Here is a 19,727-nt window from a genome sequence, read left to right as displayed (position 1 = left end):
GGAGTACTGTGGGCAGTTTTGGGCGCCGTACTTACGCAAGGATATTTTGGCCTTGGAGGGAGTGCAGAGGTTTACTAGGCTGATACCGGAGTTGAGGGGGTTGAGCTATGAGGAGAGGCTGAATAAACTAGGCTTGTTCTCGTTAGAGTTTAGAAGAATGAGGGGAGATCTCATTGAGATGTATAAGATGATGAATGGGATGGATAGGATAGAGGTGGAGAGACTCTTCCTGCTCAGAAAGGATAGTAGGACTAGGGGGCACAGCCTCAAGATAAAGGGGGGGCGGTTTAGAACGGAGTTGAGGAGGAACTTCTTCACTCAAAGGGTGGTGAATCTCTGGAATTCTCTGCCCGTTGAAGTGGTGGAGGCTACCTCGCTAAATATTTTTAATTCGCGGGTTGATGGGTTTTTGATAAGAGAGGGGATTAAGGGTTATGGGGAGAGGGCGGGAATGTGGAACTGAGCCACGGCAGATCAGCCATGATCTTATTGAATGGCGGGGCAGGCTCGAAGGGCTAGATGGCCTACTCCTGCTCCTATTTCTTATGTTCAAGAAGTCTTGCATGGGGGGACCTTATCGAACGCCTTGCTGAAGTCCATATAAACCACATCTACCGCTCTTCCTTCGTCGATGTGTTTAGTCACATTTTCAAAGGACTCAACCAGGCTCGTAAGGCACGATCTGCCTTTGACAAAACCGTGCTGACTACTATTGAGCGTAATAAACTCCTCTAAACGTTCATAAATCCTGTCCCTCAGAATCTTCTCCATCAACTTACCAACCATTGAAGTTAGACTCACCGGTCAGTAATTTCCTGGGCTATCCCCATTCCCTTTCTTGAATATAGGAACCGCATCGGCAATCCTCCAATCCTCTGGAACCTCTCCCGTCTCCATCTACGACGCAAAGATCATCGCCAGAGGTTCTACAATCTCTTCCCTCGCCTCCCACAGTAACCTGGGGTACATCCCATCCGATCCCGGCGACTTATCTATCTTGATGCTATTCAAACCTTCCAACACATCCTCTTTCTTAATGTCCACATACTCAATCTTTTCAGTCTGCCGCAAGCCTGCAGTACAACCACCCAGATCTTTTTCCACCATGAATGCCGAGGTAAAGTATTCATTAAGCACCTCTGCTATTTCTACTGGTTCTATACAAACTTTCCCACCTTCACATTTTATAGTTCCTATTCCTTCACATCTCATTCTTTTACTCTTCACATATTTGTAGAATGCCTTAGGTTCTCCTTAATCAAACCTGCCAAGGCCTTCTCGTGACGCCTTCTGGCTCTCCTAATTTTCTTCTTAAGTTCCTTCCTACAAGCGTATACTCCTCTAGATCCCTAACATCTCCTAGCTCTCTGAACCTTTTGTACGCTTTTCTTTTTGACTAGATTCAATACAATTTTTGTGCCCCACAGTTCCTGTAACCTACCAAAACCTCCCTGTCTCATCGGAACGTTGTCGTGCAGAACGCTAGACAAACATTCCTTGAAAATCTGCCAACTTACTTCAATACTTTTTCCCAAGAATACCTCCTTCCAATTTACTCGTCTACTTTCCTGCCCGATGGCTTCATATTTTCCCTTACTCCAGATGAACACTTTCCTAACTTGCCTGATCCTATCTCTTTCCAATGCTAGTGTAAAGGAGATAAGAGTTATGATCACTATCCCCAGAATGTTCTCCCACTGAGAGACCCGACACCTGTCCAGGTTCATTAGCCAGTACCAGATTGAGTACACCTTCTCCTCTTGTAGGCTTATCCACATACTGTGTCAGGAAACCCTCCTGAACACACCTAACAAACTCCTCCCCATCCAAACCTCTTACCCTAGGGATATTCCAATCGATGTTTGGGAAATTAAAGTCTCCCATCACATCAACTCTGTTATTATTACAACTCTCCAGGATCTGTTTCCCTATCTGCTCCTCAACATCCCTGTTACCATTGGGCGGTCTATAGAAAACATCCAAAGTTATTGACCCTTTCCTGTTCCGAACTTCCACCCACAGAGACACCTTAGGCAATCCCTCCACAGCATCCACCTTCTCGACAGACGTGACATTATCCCTGATCAACAGTGCCACTCACCACCACCCCCCCAGCTTTTGCCTCCCTCTCTGTCCTTTCTGAAACACCTGAAACCCGGCACCTGAAGTATTTAGTCCTGTCTCCGACACATCCAAGTTTCTGTAATGGCCACCACATCACATTTCCAAGCAGCAATCCACACTAAGCTCATCCACTTTATTCACCACACTCCTGGCATTAAAACAGACACATCTCAAACCTTCGGTCTGGGTGCTCCTCTTCTCCATCACCCGTCTATCCTCCCTTTTACACTGTCTACAATCCTTCTCTATTTGCGAGCTAACCTCCTCGCTCCCAGTTACCTCATCTCGATTCCCTACCCCCAACCTTTCTAGTTTAAAGTCTCCCCAGTAGCCTTAGCTAACCTTCCCGCCAGGATATTGGTCCCCTTGGGATTCAAGTGGCACCGTGTCCCCAGAACATTAGCTGAGTTTCTGTATTAGTAATCTCGCAATAATACCACTGTGCCATCCCCTCGCTAGTCCTGTACCATCAGTTAATGGAACAGCTTTTCCAACGGTTTTAAGCCCACCTATATCAAATCAGATCTCCTCTCCTTTGCTCCAACAAAAATAACCCCAGCTTTTCCAAACTAGCCTTGTAGCTAAAAGATTCAATTCCTCAAATCATTCTGGTAAAGCTCTTATTCACCTCTCAAGCACACTCGCATCCTTCCTAAACTGTAGTCATAGAGTTTTACAGCACAAAAAAAGGCCCTTCGGCCCATCATGGGCAGAACTGGATGCAGTACTCAAGCTGGGACCTAACCAGAACATCACAAAGGTTCAATATAACTTCCCCACTTTTGTTGTCAATCACCAAAATCTTGCTATTGTTCACAGTGGTGGGATCTTACGGTCCTGTCAACGGTGCACCCCCACCATGGGCTTGCCAGTGGCAAGGGGAAATTCTGTTGACAAGGGTAGAAACATAAGATCCGTCACCAGTGGATGCATCCCATCCTGTCGCCATAAAACATGGCGCAGAGAGGGGGCAAATCCCCGCTCAGAATATCCATTTACAAAGCCCAAGATTCCATGTGCTTTGCTAAATATAATCTCAATATGTCCTGTCATCTTCAAAGATCTATGCCCAAGCACCCCATAGAATCAAATCTATTACGGGCTCTATCTAACCCATTTAATTTCCTGAAGAAACGTGAGCCCAAGTTTCGTCCTTTGCCCCAAAGGTAATTACAGCACGTGGGTCTACGGATCTAGAAGCTCAGGCACCATCATGCTCAGGACACTGGTTTACTCCCACTGAGTAAGAAATGTCCCTTTGGTCAATTGCAGGAGATTCCAGAACGTTTGCAGCCCTCGACTGCTTTCCTTTCCCGCAAAAGCTGAAAGTATTTGCTCTATCACGGTGGCACAGTGGTTAGCACAGCTGCCTCACAGCACCAGGGACCCAGGTTCAATTCCAGCCTCGGGTCACTGTCTGTGTGGAGTCTGCACATTCTCCCCATGTCTCCGTGGGCTTCCTCTGGGTGCTCCAGTTTCTTCCCACAGTTCAAAGATGTGCAGATTAGGTTGATTGGCCATGCTAAATTGTCCATTAGTGTCAGGGGGATTAACAGGGAAAACGTGGGGTTAAGGGAATAGGGCCTGGGTGGGATTGTGGTCGGTACAGACTCAATGGGCCAAAGGGCTCCTTCTGTACTGAAGGGATTCTATGATTCTATCTACGCTACTCCTTCTAATCATTAAATATATTGCTAAACATTATTCATGCAACTAATTTTATAAGTGTTAACTGGCAGAGCATTAGCTGTAGATTTATTCCACACTTTCAAATTCAGTGAGGAAAAGTATTTCCTTCACATCTCAACTCTCATTTGTAGCTCATTAGTATTACGCTCGCAGCCTTCACTGCTCCATGAAGGATAAGTAACCTGCTTACAGCCATTCATTCCTTTCAGCATTTCAAAAGCTTGTATTATCTCTGATCATACCTGTTCCTGTCAGGGAGACAAATACGAGTAAAAATGTCACAGAGGGGACTATGCAACCCGTCATAATATTCTTCAACAACACCCTCCCCCAGAAAATAGAAAGATAAAATAGTTCCGATGGTTGTGAAAGGCCTTGATGGCTGGAACTGAGTGTGTGTCAGGGTAGGAGAGGTGCTTTATAAAATCATTTGTGTACAGTTGATTGAAGCCAGCAAACTTAAAGTGCAAGACGTGGCAGATTGTATAAGAATGAGATGGGAGATGCCGGTGTTGGACTAGGGTGGGCACAGTAAGGAGTCTCACAACACCAGGTTAAAGTCCAACAGGTTTATTTGGAATCATGAGCTTTTGGAGTGCTTTTCCTTCATCAGGTGACTCACCGACTGAAGGAGCAGCGCTCCGATATCTCGTCATTCCAAATAAACCTGTCGAACTTTAACCAAGTGTGTAAGAAAGGGAAGGAAATGGTGGAGCAGAATGCATGGCAAAGGGAGGGGGGATAGCACAGGGAGAGAACAGTGGATGGCAGTGGGGGAAAAAGTGGGAAAGGGAAAACAGGGGAGAGAGGGGAAGATAGTAACTGGGAGGACCGCTTTAGTCAGGGAAGACAAAGTAGATAGGTGTCTGAAATTACCTCGAATGTGTAACATTTATTGCGTGAATTCTTTTATTTCAGTGCCCTGAAGTTCTTGAGGAATAAATGAATCAGTTGTGCACCTTGATTTCTCCTTCAGATGTCAGCTATCTGAGTCAGCTCCATCAGATTTTATGGAAGCTATTGTTCAGACTGATGTTCATGGCTTTCTCAGGCACACTGTCAGAAACAAATTTATAAAAGGGCATCTTTTTTCCAGAGAAACAGAACAATTACATTCTAACATTGGCTTACCTCTAATTGGTCCACAATCACTCGCAGCTCGGTGGAGAAATGTATTGCTAGCAGCTCAGCTGCTTTCGAAGGATTGATAGACACCAGGTCCTGAAATTTAATAAAAGGTGGATTTGTTTTTTCAAAAACCATTCATTTCTTTGAATCTGACCAACAGAACATGATGCCCCTGCAAAGTGGCAACAGCATGCTGCTGTGACAATGGTTTATATTCCTATTGTATCAGGCTAAGACAAAGCATTTTGCCAATGACATACATGGTTCTCCCAATACCATGACAAACAGGTGTTAAAGTCAGTGCCAAAGAAGCAAAGCATGATGGTATTTACCAATAATGTAGACAAGTAAAACACACAAACCTCACCATTAAAATGGATTCCAGAATTCCAAAGGTGGACCTGAGAACTCATAAGGCCTATCAAGTCTGCATCAACTCTCTGAAGTAGCATCCTACACAGGCCCTCCCCTTTGCCCAATCCCCATGAATCATTAGTTACCATGGCTAATTCACCTAATCTACACATCTTTGGATACTAAGGGGCAATTCACCATGGCCAATCCACCTAATGCACATGTCTTTAGACAATAATGGACAATTTCCCATGGCCAATCCAACTAATCTACACATCTTTGGACTATTGGGGGGAACCAGGGCACCAGGAGGAAACCCACGCAGACACGGGGAGAATGTGCAAACTCCACACAGACAGTGCCCCTGAATTGAATCCAGTCCCTGGCGCTGTGAGGCAGCAGCGCTAACCACTGTGCCACTCCTAATAAAATCTCAGTTTGATTTGGCTCACCTTGCAGTGTATTCCTCCATTAATTAAAGTCATATATGCACAATATGAACAAAAACATAATCAATTTCATCCCTGCACTGGGGAAAAATCTACACTTAGCATTCTTTTCCTTTTTTTGCTTATTCTGCTCATTCAAATCATTTGGAATTAGTTGCGGTGGCTACCTTGATGTTTTCCATGGTCTTATTCCACACAGATTCTTTTTCTTCAGTGCTGTAGCCAGGTATGGACAAAATATTATGGATGTAATTGAAGACTTCCTCCTACAGTAGTGAGTAAAAGAGAGTTATTAGCAGGATAGAAAATATTGACATTGGAATGTTCATATTACTTGAGCCCAGCTCACGGAAACCAATTAAATTGAGTGCAAATTGATCTTACAATCTCTTACACTGGTAATGCCTCTTTTGGCTGAATTGTGCAGTGCAATGTTTTGGGCAAGGGAAATCGATGCAGAGGAACCTGTGCGAGGAACGATGTTTCCTGCACACCAAGATAACCAAAGGCAATGGAAAAACACTAGAACCATTCACATGTTGGTATGGCTTCATTCACCGAAGGCAAATGGGCCTTGCGGAGTACGGATATTGACGCCAATACAACTAATGCAGAAGCAGTTTGGCTCACAGGGTAAGTAATTTCATCAGCAATTCATCCTCCACATATCAAAGCAAACAATCTGAAACTGCGGGAAGCTTTAGAGATGAGCACAGCTTCTGCAGAATCCCACCAGGCCAGATTAACCATCTGGTCAGTGAGTGTGTCCATGGTGCTCCTATCTCCTTCAGGAACATGGACTACCTATAGCAGGAATCTCATAAGCACTAAAGTACCAACAGTGACACCTCTACAAGATCCTCCAAAACTAATCACTCAAAACCAGATCAATTTAGTAGCACGTATCATCTGTCTCCTGAAGCAATGGCTTGGCTCGGAACTCAGTTGTGGCAGGAGACTCCCAGGAGCGCAGGAAGACACTTGAGAGATAGCCCCAAAGCATCTCTGAAGAGATCAAACATGATGTGGAGATGCCGACATTGGACTGGGGTAAACACAGTAAGAAGTCTCACAACACCAGGTTAAGGTCCAACCAGTTTACTTGACAGTAAACCCACAAGCATTCAGAAACGCTGTTCCCTCGTCAGGTGTGTGGAAGGTTCTGATCAGAGAAGGGCATATAAAGTCACACACAGTTTACAGAATACTGATTAGAATGCAAGTCTTTACAGCTAACCTTGTATTCAAGTCTTAAAGATGCAGACAATGTGAGTGGAGTTAGCATTAGGCATAGGTTAAACAGATGAGTATTGTCTCCGGACAGTGAGATTTTGCAAGCCCAGGCAAGTCATGGGGGTTACAGGTGGGTTCATGTTGCACTAAGATCCTGGTTGAGGCTGTCCTCACGTGTGCGGAGCTTGGCTATCAGTCTCTGCTCAGCGACTCTGAGCTGTCGTGTGTCACGAAGGCCGCCTTGGAGAACGCTTGCCCGAAGATCAGAGGCCGAATGCCCGTGACCGCTAAAGTGTTCGCCAACAGAAAGGGAACAGTCTTGCTGGTGATTGTTGAGCGATGTTCATTCATCCTTTGTCTTAGCATCTGCATGGTCTCCCCCAATGTCCCGAAGCATGGAATCACACCTGACGAAGGAACAGGATTTCCAAAAGCTTGTGGGTTTACTATCAAATAAACTGGTTGGACCTTAACCTGGTGTTGGGGGACTTCTTAGTGAGATCAAATACCCCAGCCAATTCATGAGAGTCCTTGGCCTGTGACCAACCAAAATGGAGAAATCTCATTCAGGCAACCACCAACACAGAGTTCATTGGGTAAACACAGAGGCGATCCTGAGGCATAGGAAAGAGTGTGCAAAGCTCCAAACAACCTATATACCCAACCCATCAAGCATCATCTTCCCCATGTGTGGCAGTCTGGAGATCATGCATTGGATTTAACACCCATCTCAGGATACAGTGAACTGGAGTGGAAACAAGTCATCCTCCATCATGAGGGACTGCCCAAGAAATAAGAAGAGGGACTGCCCAAAAAATAAGAAAAAGGACTGCAAAAATCCCTCAGAGGGACACAGGCACGTTAGTGGAATGCACAGAAAATGCAATTTGATGTACAGAAGGATTATGGTGTACATTTTGGGTGGACAAACAAGAAAAGGGAGTGTAGACTCAGTGGAAGCGTATGAACAAACTCAGGTTAAAGACACAAACACAGGAGTGCATGTAAAAAAATGGCTAAAAAGGTCAATTATCAAAATAAGTTTCATAAATAGAGACAGAGAGCATAAATGCAACAAGCTAATGATAAATTTATGATGGTAAGGCTATATTTTGAGTAACTGGAGAGAGTGCAGTGTAAAATCATCAAGATGATGCCAGGAAGGGAAATCAATAATTACAAAGCAGATTTGAATACTAGGATTATTTCCACTGGAGCAGAAAAAGGTCAGTGAGTCACTGGCAAGAAGTCAATCAAAGAATAAAAAGGGAGGTTGACAGAAAACAGGTAACAGAATTATATTGGACTGTTTTTGCAAATGCTTTACACAGATACCAGATTCCACTGTCCACTTTCTCCACTGAACCGTGCCTCAAACAGTTCTCCAAGATAACTCCCACATAAATTTCATCAATAAAGGTGAAAAGGTGGTCAGATTTGCTTTGCAGTATAGTATAGAAACTTAGGTTGGAATATTTAATCACAGCATTTATGTTTCATCCACAGGGTATCCATTTTTAATGACTGCAGTGCATCTTCAATTTCCATTGTCCAGTGCTGGACCAATGAAGAATTCAACCCAGCAAGGTTAGCACAGCTGGTGTTTAACAGACACAGAGACAAGCAGAATAAACGACAAATATTCAAAATTGCTGCAAGTACATGAATAGTCCCGAACTGAACTTGATCCAATTGTCAACATTGTTCCATATCTATAATACACCCTTCCCACAAAAACTTTAAAAGTCTTTGTTTCTACAATGATCTTCCCTAACGAGGAATGGTCATTACCACATCAAGTTAAATTGAATGAACAGAAGGTCATAAGGATGCCTTTGGCAAGGTACAATAGACAGGAGACAAGAGATATGAAGCATTATACCTGACAGCTGGCAAGACAAGCATAAAATTACAGGAAACCCATTAGTCATATACTGACATAAAGAAGTTATTACAAAAATGAAACATGCTCAGCAGCAGAATTTTTAGATAATACACTGGATTATTAAATTCAGCTGTGATTGTATTGCAGAATTTAGGAAGACAGCCACAGAGTCATTGGCTAGGCAATTCTGGGAGGAAGGATGTGGTAACAAACACAGTTGGAGGACTTTGCATAACTGGTCACAAACTTGTAGGAAGGAGGTTAATGCATTACATAGCATACAGAGGCAAGCGACAATAATAAAACTGCATACAGTGGAATATATTATAAAGATGAATTTTATCTACTGCATAAATGAACTCGGTGCTGGAATGACGAGCACATCAGAAGCAGAGATTTCGAATGTACTTATGAAGCATAATTGGCTGTCAGTGTCCATAGAGAAAATGCTGACACATAAATAGATTCTATTCAGTTCAAAGGAAATGACTGTAATTAAACAAAGCCCCAAACCAGATTACCATCTGATCAGTCACTAATCTTCTCTAATGAGCTGAAATATTTTCAAAATAGAATAATGGGCAGGATTTTGGTGACTGCTTCGAAGGTCCAATGCTGGGGTCATCTGTGGGATGAGTTGCGAGACTTCAAAGGGCCATTTAGTCTGGCTGGAGAGAGACACAGTTGATGGGGGATCGCGGGTGGGAGCTAGTTCCATCAAGAAGTTTAACACAACCAGTTTGAAAAGGCCAGTCTTCTTCCTTGGCAGTTGCTCCAAGTTGGGAGTAATTTGCTTCCTCATGAAAAAAGGGTTTTCAGGTGACTGAGAAGATGGTAGGTGGAGCAGGAGATGGTAGGTGGAGCAGGAGATGGTAGGTGGAGCAGGAGATGGTAGGTGGAGCAGGAGATGGTAGGTGGAGCAGGAGATGGTAGGTGGAGCAGGAGATGGTAGGTGGAGCAGGAGATGGTAGGTGGAGCAGGAGATGGTAGGTGGAGCAGGAGATGGTAGGTGGAGCAGGAGATGGTAGGTGGAGCAGGAGATGGTAGGTGGAGCAGGAGATGGTAGGTGGAGCAGGAGATGGTAGGTGGAGCAGGAGATGGTGGGGGGGAGCAGATGGGTAGGGTGCTTGGGTTGCCATGGAGAAAGGGTCAGCCTGTTGCAGAAAGGGAAGTAGAAGTTAACATGTGTAGATAGCTGCACTGAGGGGAAGACTGTTTCAGTAGTGATTCCCTGGCAATGTTCCTGCAAATGGAAAAGGAATGGAGAAAGGTTCACTTCTCAGAGGATGGGAGGCGGCGGCAACAAACAATTCTCAAGGAGGAAGCCTGGCTGGAGGTCACCAAGGTGGTGAGCAGTGGCAGGGTGAGCACGTGAACATGTACAGCCCCAGAAACACTTCAATGACCCAGTAAGGTTTGAAAAGGTGAATGAAAAGGTGCACGATGGCAAGGCTGAAACATGCAAGTCTCACATGCTGGCCATGAGATGTGAGGCAAAATTAGTGACCCACAGACAGGGGTGCGCAAAGGACAAGCATGTGCAATGAACCATGAGTGGCTTCACATCAAAGGACCATGGTAACTCAGAAGCACTTGCTGCAATGTCAAGTGAGATATCCCCTTTTAGAAAGCCTCCCAGTGGCACCATGATAGCCATGTTTAAAGTGCCGCAGTCTGACAAGTATATCTGGGGTAGGGGAATCACTGATATTCTGTTTTCTATAGTTACTGCAGAAGTGAATCAATATTAGAGAGCAAAGACACGGGAGGGGTTGGGCCTTTCATTTCTCTGATAATGGAGAAGGAAGTGATGGAGATTGCAGGATGGAGGCTGGCCAGCCTGTCACAAAGCATGAGTTACATGTGATGCCCCAGGCTCCAAACCTTCTCGTTACATTTCCAGCGATGCCTCTATGGGCCTTCATTAAGCTCTGGATCATGAGGTAGAAAGAAGCATGGATACTGCTAATATTCTCGTCTCTCCCACAGGCGCTGGAGCAGATAAAGTATTGAAAAAGGATGAAAACCACCTGAGATCTCAGAGGGATCACTGCATCAGTCTGCATCAGTCCAAAACACCCTCCATCAGTGCCACCACATTCACGACAGTGGGCATGGTATGATGAATAGTCTGCTACTGAGCACAGCACAGCTCAGAGTAGCTAACGGAGGGAGTGACAGTTGCAGACATTCCCAATCGAATGACTGAGGGTCCAGCGCTCAGCTTCACACTTATGGTGAGTCTCAGGACTCATTAGAAAAGCTGGAGCAGCAAGATGTAACAAAGACAGAGTTTCCACAGGCTATCCACTCCCACACACACACGAGGCAGAGCAGTCCAAATATGACTTAAGTGGCACCATGTCTCTGACATGCCAGAATCTGAGTTCTTTCACCAAGGGGATGAAGAGAGCCACAAGCACCCGGCCACCCAGTGGATGCAGAAGATGCACATTAACCTCCGCTGTGTGGCCTCATACTTGAGAAGTGTAGGACACTGGGTTCAAGATGCGGTTCAGAGGTGCAGCTCAGCAGCAAGGCCAATATGCTGCCCCCACATCAGCTCCAATCACAGAGAGTGGACAATGTAGACGAGCGCAGAAGCCATATTGTAAAAGGTACCCTAGTTGAGCTTGCGATTCCAGTGGGTACATTTTATTTCCTACATACTACTGCGTGTTTGCTTTGGGCGCCGTAATATTTGTTCGAATCCATACTTCGACATCTGATATTTTCCTTTCTACTCCAACCCCATTATTAGAGGCTGAACCTTTGAGATGGTGCCCATGGTGGTGGCAGTAAATGTGAGGCTCTGATGCACGAAGTACTTGACTTGGTCTCATCACAGGGCCCCTGCTGTAGTCAGGGAGTTTCATCAACAGCAAGACAGCCATCTGTCTCATTGACGAGGATTCTCAGCTGAATCGTGTGTGGATGATGGAGTCGCTTCTTTCCTGCACAGTGACCACCAACCTTTCACATGCATGACCTTCGCACGAGGTCCACATACACTTCCCCCTCATCCCCTTCCTTGGAGAGCATGCTTACTATGGTGGCCCGTTGCCAATTCTATCATCTCCGTTGTGTCAGGCTGTTCAGAATGCAGAAAACACCATGTCACGGTAAAGCCTTGAAAAGTAGTTATTGGCTGGTTGCCTCAGAATAATCTAGGCATCCGAACCACATTTTCAGAAGGCTACTTGCCTCCTGATGGTCTCTCATAGTCTCATGACAAAGGCTGTATGCTTCCTCTAGCTTAGTGTTGGTATGAGCAACCATATCTTTAGTGGACACTATTCATCACCCAGAATCCAACCAGGAAGGCTTTCATGTGGTGTGAGTCATGTCAGTTTCTCAAGAATCTTGCATACACCTGGAGGATCCTTTTTCAGTAATGTTGGATAACTTGAACACTGAGGGCCCTGTCTGATTCAACTGCCTGACCTGTACTGGAGAATTTGCCCATTGGCGAGGAGATAGCAATTATCTGCACCAACACAATCCACTCAATGTGTTTGCTAATAAAGCAGACTTTCATACTGCTGTATATTTAAAGAGTTGCATGATTGCTTTAGGAGTTGATCGCATGATTTATTGGTGATGCCATTAAGGCATCATAGGCTGATGTTTAGTTTTAGTTTCGACTCTGTGCAATGCAGAGAACAGCTCTGACATTAAACCTTCTGTTGTTACGTTAAATCTACGTGTGCAAGTCACATACTTTATTTTTGTTAAAACCCACAATCCCTCACATAGTTAGAACATTATACAAACAAAAACTGTATCACAGAGAATTCTTAAGGTGCTTGACAAGGTAAATGTTGAGAGGATGTTTCCCCTCATGTCTCAGAATAAGGGGGCGCCAATTTAAATGAGGAAGAATTTCTTCTCTCGGAGGGTTGAGTGTCTTTGGAACTCCTTACTGCAGGGTGCTGGGAGCAGAGTCCTTTTGTACATTTATGGCTGAGGTAGATTAATTTTTGATCAGTAAAAGAATCACGGGTTACAGGGAAAGGGCAGGAAAGTAGACACGAGGAGTGTTGGATCAGCCATGATCCTAATGAATGGTGGAGCAGGCTCGATGGGCCAAATGGCCTATTCCTATTTCTAATGGTCTTAGAGGGCAGTCTCACTTCAAAAGAGTTGAACGTTCTTGTGAGTGAACGATAATTTTTAAAAGCTGAACAAGTTCGCTGACATGGAAATTCCGGCAAGTAAAATTAAATATATGGTTAATTGGCCTTGAAACAATGTTTAGTATCAACTGAAGAAAAATACCTGCCTCCCACAGTCAGATTGACAATTTAATGAATTGGCATCCAAGTCACTCTAATACTGGAGCAAACTACCTCCTGTGCACAGTGGAGACAAGTAAGGCCAGACTGATCTCGACAAATCTCCTTTTCCTTGTGTATTAATCAAGAATACTGCATATCACGATCCACCAAGTTTGCCATTCCAATTACTCAATGGATGCACAGTCCACCAAGATAGCCACTTAAGCTGCAAATCCCATATTAAAAGTGTCTCAATTGTTTATTCTTTGCTCAACCCATCTGGTCAGCGAAGATAACACCTTATCCAGGTACAGGCACATTAATTTAATACATTTCTTTCTTAATGCCTCAATTATTTTGCCTTTTAAAAGATGAAAAGATGAAACTTTTTGTGATGTGAAATGACAACATGTGACTACAAGTCTATGAAGAGAGCATCAGCCATGTTGCCCACAGAGAAAGCTGCTACTAATTAAGAAATAAACACCATTCCAGTCAAAGAATGAGTAATTTCTAAAGAAGTGATAATGACTTAATCTGTCCTAATGCTACCAGTGGAACCCAATCTATAAATCACAAAATACGTGTAAAAACACCTCCAATAAAATATATGCAAGAGTTTTACACAGCACAGAGATAAACACTTCAACCTCATGGGTTAAATCATTTCACACATTCCCTAAAAGGAGGCAGTCAGTTTTGAAAAACAATCACCATAGCTCTAACTCTATTTCACAATCTCTTTAATCACACTTCCTCATTGGTTTGGGAAATCTACCACTGCAAATTTTAAGTAATATTAGAGGATTATTTTGATGAGAACAGAAGTAATCAGTTGGGTGCACACAAATTGAAGGCAGTACATTTGTAGCCACAGCTAATAGCTGAATACAGGTCAAGTGAGGGTGCAATCAAACTGTACAGTGTCCTAGTCAAAGAAAATGCTGAATATTGTGTTCATGCACCAGGTCACAAGACTGACATCAAGAAAGCAGTGAAGAGGAAAAGCATGAAAACAATCCCCATTCTTAGGGATAATAATCCTAAGGAAAGACCGGAGAGATTTGGTCTTTTCAGCCTGGGAACAGGTACCATGAGAGATAATCAGATTGAGATATACAAATATAGTTACAGATATGGAAAGGGAAATCTAGAATCTACTTTAAAATAAATTGGGAGATGAACTGGCTGGCTCAATTGAATTTAAATTTAAGACTAATATTCAGAGGTTTTTCAAACAGAGTGATAATCACATCAAACGGACTTCCAGATAATGTGCTGGAGGTGAACATCCTTTGACAATTCTCACGATGCAGTAATGAGAAGTTGTACAGTGCTTCTGAATGGTTTAAAAAGGACAAAAATGGCCACTCTAATTTATTCTGAAAGGAGTGAGCAGCCAGCCCAGCGAGATTGCTCTAATGTTTCAGATAATGTGGAGCATCTGCTCAGTCTTCCCCACCTCACTCATGCCTTGGTGCCCTCTGCCCCTTAAAGGAGAGTGAATTTGTCAGCTTATTGTGATAATGCTCCATCTAAATCTATTTACCTAACCAGCATGCCAAAACTATAGTTATGAAAACCCACCAACACTTCTACATTCTCAAAAGACTGAAGAAATTTGGTATGTCAGCAATGACTTCACCAAGTTTCACAGATGCACCACAGAAAGCATTCTTTCTGGTTGTATCACAGCTTGGTGTGGCTCCTGCTCTGCCCAAGACTGCAAGGAACTACAAAACGTTGTGTACGAAGCCCAGTCCATCACTCAAACCAGCTTCCCATCCTTTGACTCTGTCCACACTTCCCACTGCCTTGGCAAAGCAGCCAGCATAATTAAGGACCCCACGCACCCCAGACATTTTCTCTTCCACCTTCGTCCTTCGGGAAGAAGATACAAAAGTCTGAGGTCACGTACCAACCAACTCAAGAATAGCTTCTTCCCTGCTGCCATCAGACTTTTGAATGGACCTACTTCACACTAAGTTGATCTTTCTCTACACCCTAGCTATGACTGTAACTCTACATACTATACCCTCTCCTTTACTTCTCTATAAACAGTATCCTTTGTCTGTACAGTGCACAAGAAACAATACTTTTCACTGTAGGTCATACATGTGACAATAATAAATCAAATCAAAAGCGTTGCAAATCTATATCCAGCCCAACATTTCATTGGTTTAAAACAATTCACCCCAAGCTTCCCTACTGTCCAATTAACAGTAAGGACTCTTGATTCACAAGCACATATGGTACCACTGAAGGGTGGAACAGATTTGATTCCTGAGCAACTATATTGTCATACTGTGATTCCACAAAGGATCTGTTGCATCTGCACAGAGCCTGACTGAAACTTGTTCCAGGCACATGACCTTTTAGATATCACAATGCTCTTCACTACCCATTGACTTAAGGTACACTACATTGTGGCTGGTCTCAGAATCCTTTCCAATGGTTTTATTCCTCTATAACTTACCAAAATAAATCAATGCATATATTACTTTCCCTTAATTAACATCGGGTTTACCAAAATGTTTTCTGGTTTGGAGGGTCTTGGCTATGAGGAGAGGTGGGATAGACGCGGATTGTTTTCACTGGGAAGGAGGCAACCAATGGATGACCTCACAGAGGTCTACAAAATTATGAGAAGCATAGACAGGGTGGATAGTCAGAGGTTTTTCTCCCAAGGTGGAAATGTCAATTACAAGGTTCAAGGTGAGAGGGGCAAAGTTTACGAGAGATATACGGGGGAAGTCTTTCACGCAGATGGTGGCGGGTGCCTGGAATGCACTGCCAGTGGAAGTGGTGGAACCAGCAACATTCAAGGTGTACCTTGATAGATACATGAATGGAAGCTGAACAGAGGGACAGAAACCGTGCATGGGCAATAAGTAGTGGGTCTAAATAAAGATTAGGAATTGGCGCAGGCTTAATGGGCTGAAGGACCTGCTCCTGGGTTGTATTGTTCTTTGTTCAGCCCCAAATTTAAATATTCATTTATCATCTTATCTACCTATCTATCACGTGAAACTTTGAAATTTATGTAATTAAAGTTAATGCTTTCGACTCTGTAGTCCAGATCCAGGTTGATTGGGAATAATTCAGCAAACATGTTGTTTTACATGTTTATTAAACCTGCTCCCCTTTCTTGAAATACATACCCTCCTGACGGGGTCATTCAGGTAACAGGAGATGATCTTATCGTACAGCTGTTTTTTCTCATACATGAATTCACAGACTTGATAGCTGAAAAGAAAGAGTTTTGTTTATGAAATATCGGCAGAAATAATGCTTAGAAAAACACCTTGCCCTCCTCCCCAACAATGCGCAGGAAGCTGCTCGGAGGCACAGTGGTTAGTTAGCACTGCTGCTTCACAGCACCAGGGACCCGGGTTCAATTCTCAGTTTGGGTCACTGTCTGTATGGAGTTTGCACATTCTCCCCGTGTCTGCGTGGGTTTCCTCCGGGTGCTCCAGTTTCCTCCCACAATCCAAATGTGCGGGTTAGGTGGATTGGCCATGCTAAATTGACCTGTAACATCAAAGGGACTAGCAAGGTAAATACGTGGAGAATGAGGATAGGGCCTGAATGGGATTCTGGCTGGTGCAGACTCGATGGACCAAATGACCTCCTTCTGCACAGTACTGATTCTATATGATTCTACGTTACGGAAAAAGGGTTAGACGGTCTCTCACAAACACCCATCAAAATGAGCCAAACAAACTCTTGCACAGAAACTTACTGTGATTCTACAAACGTTCAGTTTGCCTTGACCCTCCCTGGTTTCACATCCATCAATAATTCTTCCATCCTGGGATTTGGTTGCTCCCTGAAGTTCAGCTTTCCATTTCCAATTTGATTTGTTGACTTGAATAACTTGAATTGAGTTTCTATCCATTCCAGCCCTCACCTCTGATTATGGGTTTGCAACAACCTCTCCAACTCTAGAACAAGCACAGAAGCAACAGCCCTGATCCAGCAGCTTATGAAACCTGGTGTTGTCAGACTTTTTACCAGCAGCTTACAACAGGCACTAGATATCATTTATAAATCTAGTGCACACAAACGAGTGTAATATAAACAGTTCACACCAAACATTAATAACTGGAAAACATGAACGGGATTTTCCAGTTCAGTCCACCGAGAGACCGGAAATTCCCATCTACGCTCAACAAACCCTTCAATGGTCCATCAAATATTCCGTTCCACCTGTGACGATTCCTGCAGAGGGTGGGACTGTATAATTTACCCCCATATACATGTTTTAAATCTCATCCTGTTCATTTTATTCGTTAAAGAAAATGTGCGAGTGTTAAGAAATGACTTTTCATTTTTGCATATACCTGTACCAAGTGTCATCCATGCTCGGGAAGCTTGACACCCTTCTCCCAAATCTCTTATCAAATCCACTCTGTCAACAGGCTCTAAAGCACACAAATGCAATCCAGGAATCTCTCCCTTCTCTACAATGTATCCAATCACTTTTAACTATTTTCTCCCGTCCAAACTCAATGGGTGAGATACTCTAGCACCAACCCCCAACTCAACCCTAACCCATCCCCCAGTGTGATTCTCAGTGATGGGAGATAGCCAGCTGTTGGCAGGCGGTGGGATCTGCTGCTGTCACTGGGAGTTCCCCATTGAATCCACCCCCTGCCAGCGGGAAACCTGCAACTCTGTCAGTGAGACCAGAAAATCCCACCCAAGGGAAGGATGGGATAATTCCATGCAATATCACTCTTCTCTGGAGATCAATTTTAGTTTTTACAAGAATGAGAGCAGAGTTGAGAGATTCTACACATCAGGACGGACGCGACAGGCCAAACTTTTTCTCTCTAGAAACTCAGTATGAAAACTTATGAAGGGTTTTGATAAGGGAGAAGTAGAAAAATGTTTTCACTGGTGGGAGACCAAAAACTGATATCACAAATATAAGATAGTCACTGGAGGCTCTTTGAAGGGTAGTAGATTTTAAGTTTTAGTTGTAGCTCGACATATTGCAGTTGGGGATAGGGCACTGGGGGGGGCGAACATCATTCAATTCTGTCAGGAAAAGCTGGACAGGGCAAGAGAGTTGCAAAGATACAGGTTTCCTAAGGAACAAGATACAATCCAGGTAACCAGGGAACTGGGGGCAGAAAGAATGTCTAAGACGACTGGAGTCATGAGGGTTTCAGAATGCCTACTGCAATGGGAAAGCACAATTAGGACCACAGAAACTAGAGAAATTCTGCAGCATAGAAGGGGGCCATTCGGTCCATCTAGCCAAAAGACATGCAGATGCCCTTTCTAACTGGGAGAGAAGATTGTAAAGTGTGTTCTTGGGAGTGGAGTTTGGAAGCTCTCAAATGGCAATCATCTGAGGGGAATCTGAAGATAGTAACTTGGATTCAGAATGCAGTGTGTGTATTTGAATCTGTATGTTTAAAGGGATGTTGTATCACTGAGACTATCGTAGCTTGAGATGTACAATGTAATAAGTGTTAATCTTAATATCTGTGTGTAATTGTTAAGATAAGGGAGAGTGAAGAAGTATTATAATCCTATTTTTTCATGTATAATAAATGTTTTTCCTGTTGTTAAAACTAATTAGCAGTCCCATGACACTGTTCCTCCATGTTTTATGTAAAAAAGTAAAAGTTACAGTCTTTCAAGGTTCCATTCTGGAATCCTCCTGCCCAGTTACAATATCAAATCAGATTCTAACAGCTGTCTCTGTGCGGTAATGCTATGGAATTTATTACACTGTGCACAATCAAATTAGAGCAATTCAATAAAATTAGATTCTTCAGTACTCTTCAAACAGTAAGACTCTCTGCACATTGTGGGCTTACTTTCACAACCAGCATTCCAACTAGAAAATTACTGCACACCTTCTGACTAAAAATAAACAGGATTGGAACATTCACGCTGTCCTTGTAAATCTACACAAAGCTATATATAGATGCTATCTAGCATCCAGCTGACTTACATCAATACTGAGGCACATTTTAATCTTATCATAACAGTTGTAGTCATTACTACATCTGCTCTGAGATACAAATTCTGGCAAAGGAACAAAGAAAGAGAAAAAAACAAAATAAATTGTATTTATATAACACCTTGCGTGACGTCAAAGCACCACAGGACCAATAAACTGCTTTTAAAGTAATGTCATTGCTGCTCTATGAGCAAACTTCTCAGAGTCAATTTGCACACACTGAAAACAGCAGTGAGATGAAATCAACACTCTCTCAATATTGACTGAAATGTCAGACTAGATTACATGTTCTAGTACCTGGAATTGAGCACATTCTGGCTCAAAGAAAAATTACCACTGAGTGAAGGGTTACTTCACATGTAACTATGGCAAAGGTAAATGATTCCTCCTCATCCTGCTGGCACAATCAACCACACCATCTTCCTCCAATCCACGGTCACCTCACCTGGAACTACAATCGCCTAGTTCCATTCTTAGCTACTCTGAATCGTCTGCCATGGATTTTTTCCCCACTCCCACACTCTGGCCCAAGGGTCTAAACTTTAACTTCTTCTCACTGACATGCAGAATTATGTCAATTTTCACATGTATGCTGATGACACATCCAC

The 19,727-nt window shown here is 43.4% G+C and overlaps 1 protein-coding gene across 2 annotated transcripts in view; it reads right to left on the bottom strand.

Annotated features, from left to right (window-relative positions):
* Positions 1–19,727, bottom strand: part of vps8 (VPS8 subunit of CORVET complex) — a 599,989-nt gene that overhangs the window by 401,817 nt on the left and 178,445 nt on the right. For both annotated transcript variants that reach the window (XM_080198763.1, XM_080198764.1), the window contains exons 31-33: positions 16,301–16,385; positions 5,912–6,010; positions 4,945–5,034 (exon numbers count right to left, since the gene is read on the bottom strand). In XM_080198763.1, coding sequence (XP_080054889.1) covers positions 4,945–5,034; positions 5,912–6,010; positions 16,301–16,385 — 274 coding nt within the window. The remainder of the gene's footprint in view (positions 1–4,944; positions 5,035–5,911; positions 6,011–16,300; positions 16,386–19,727) is intronic.

This window comes from Carcharhinus amblyrhynchos, chromosome 11, assembly GCF_965287045.1.
Source record: "Carcharhinus amblyrhynchos chromosome 11, sCarAmb.v2.hapA, whole genome shotgun sequence".
NCBI classification, from domain to species: Eukaryota; Metazoa; Chordata; class Chondrichthyes; order Carcharhiniformes; family Carcharhinidae; genus Carcharhinus; species Carcharhinus amblyrhynchos.
The sequence above is the reverse complement of the archived record's forward strand: the minus strand, read 5'-3'. Positions and strand labels throughout refer to the sequence as shown.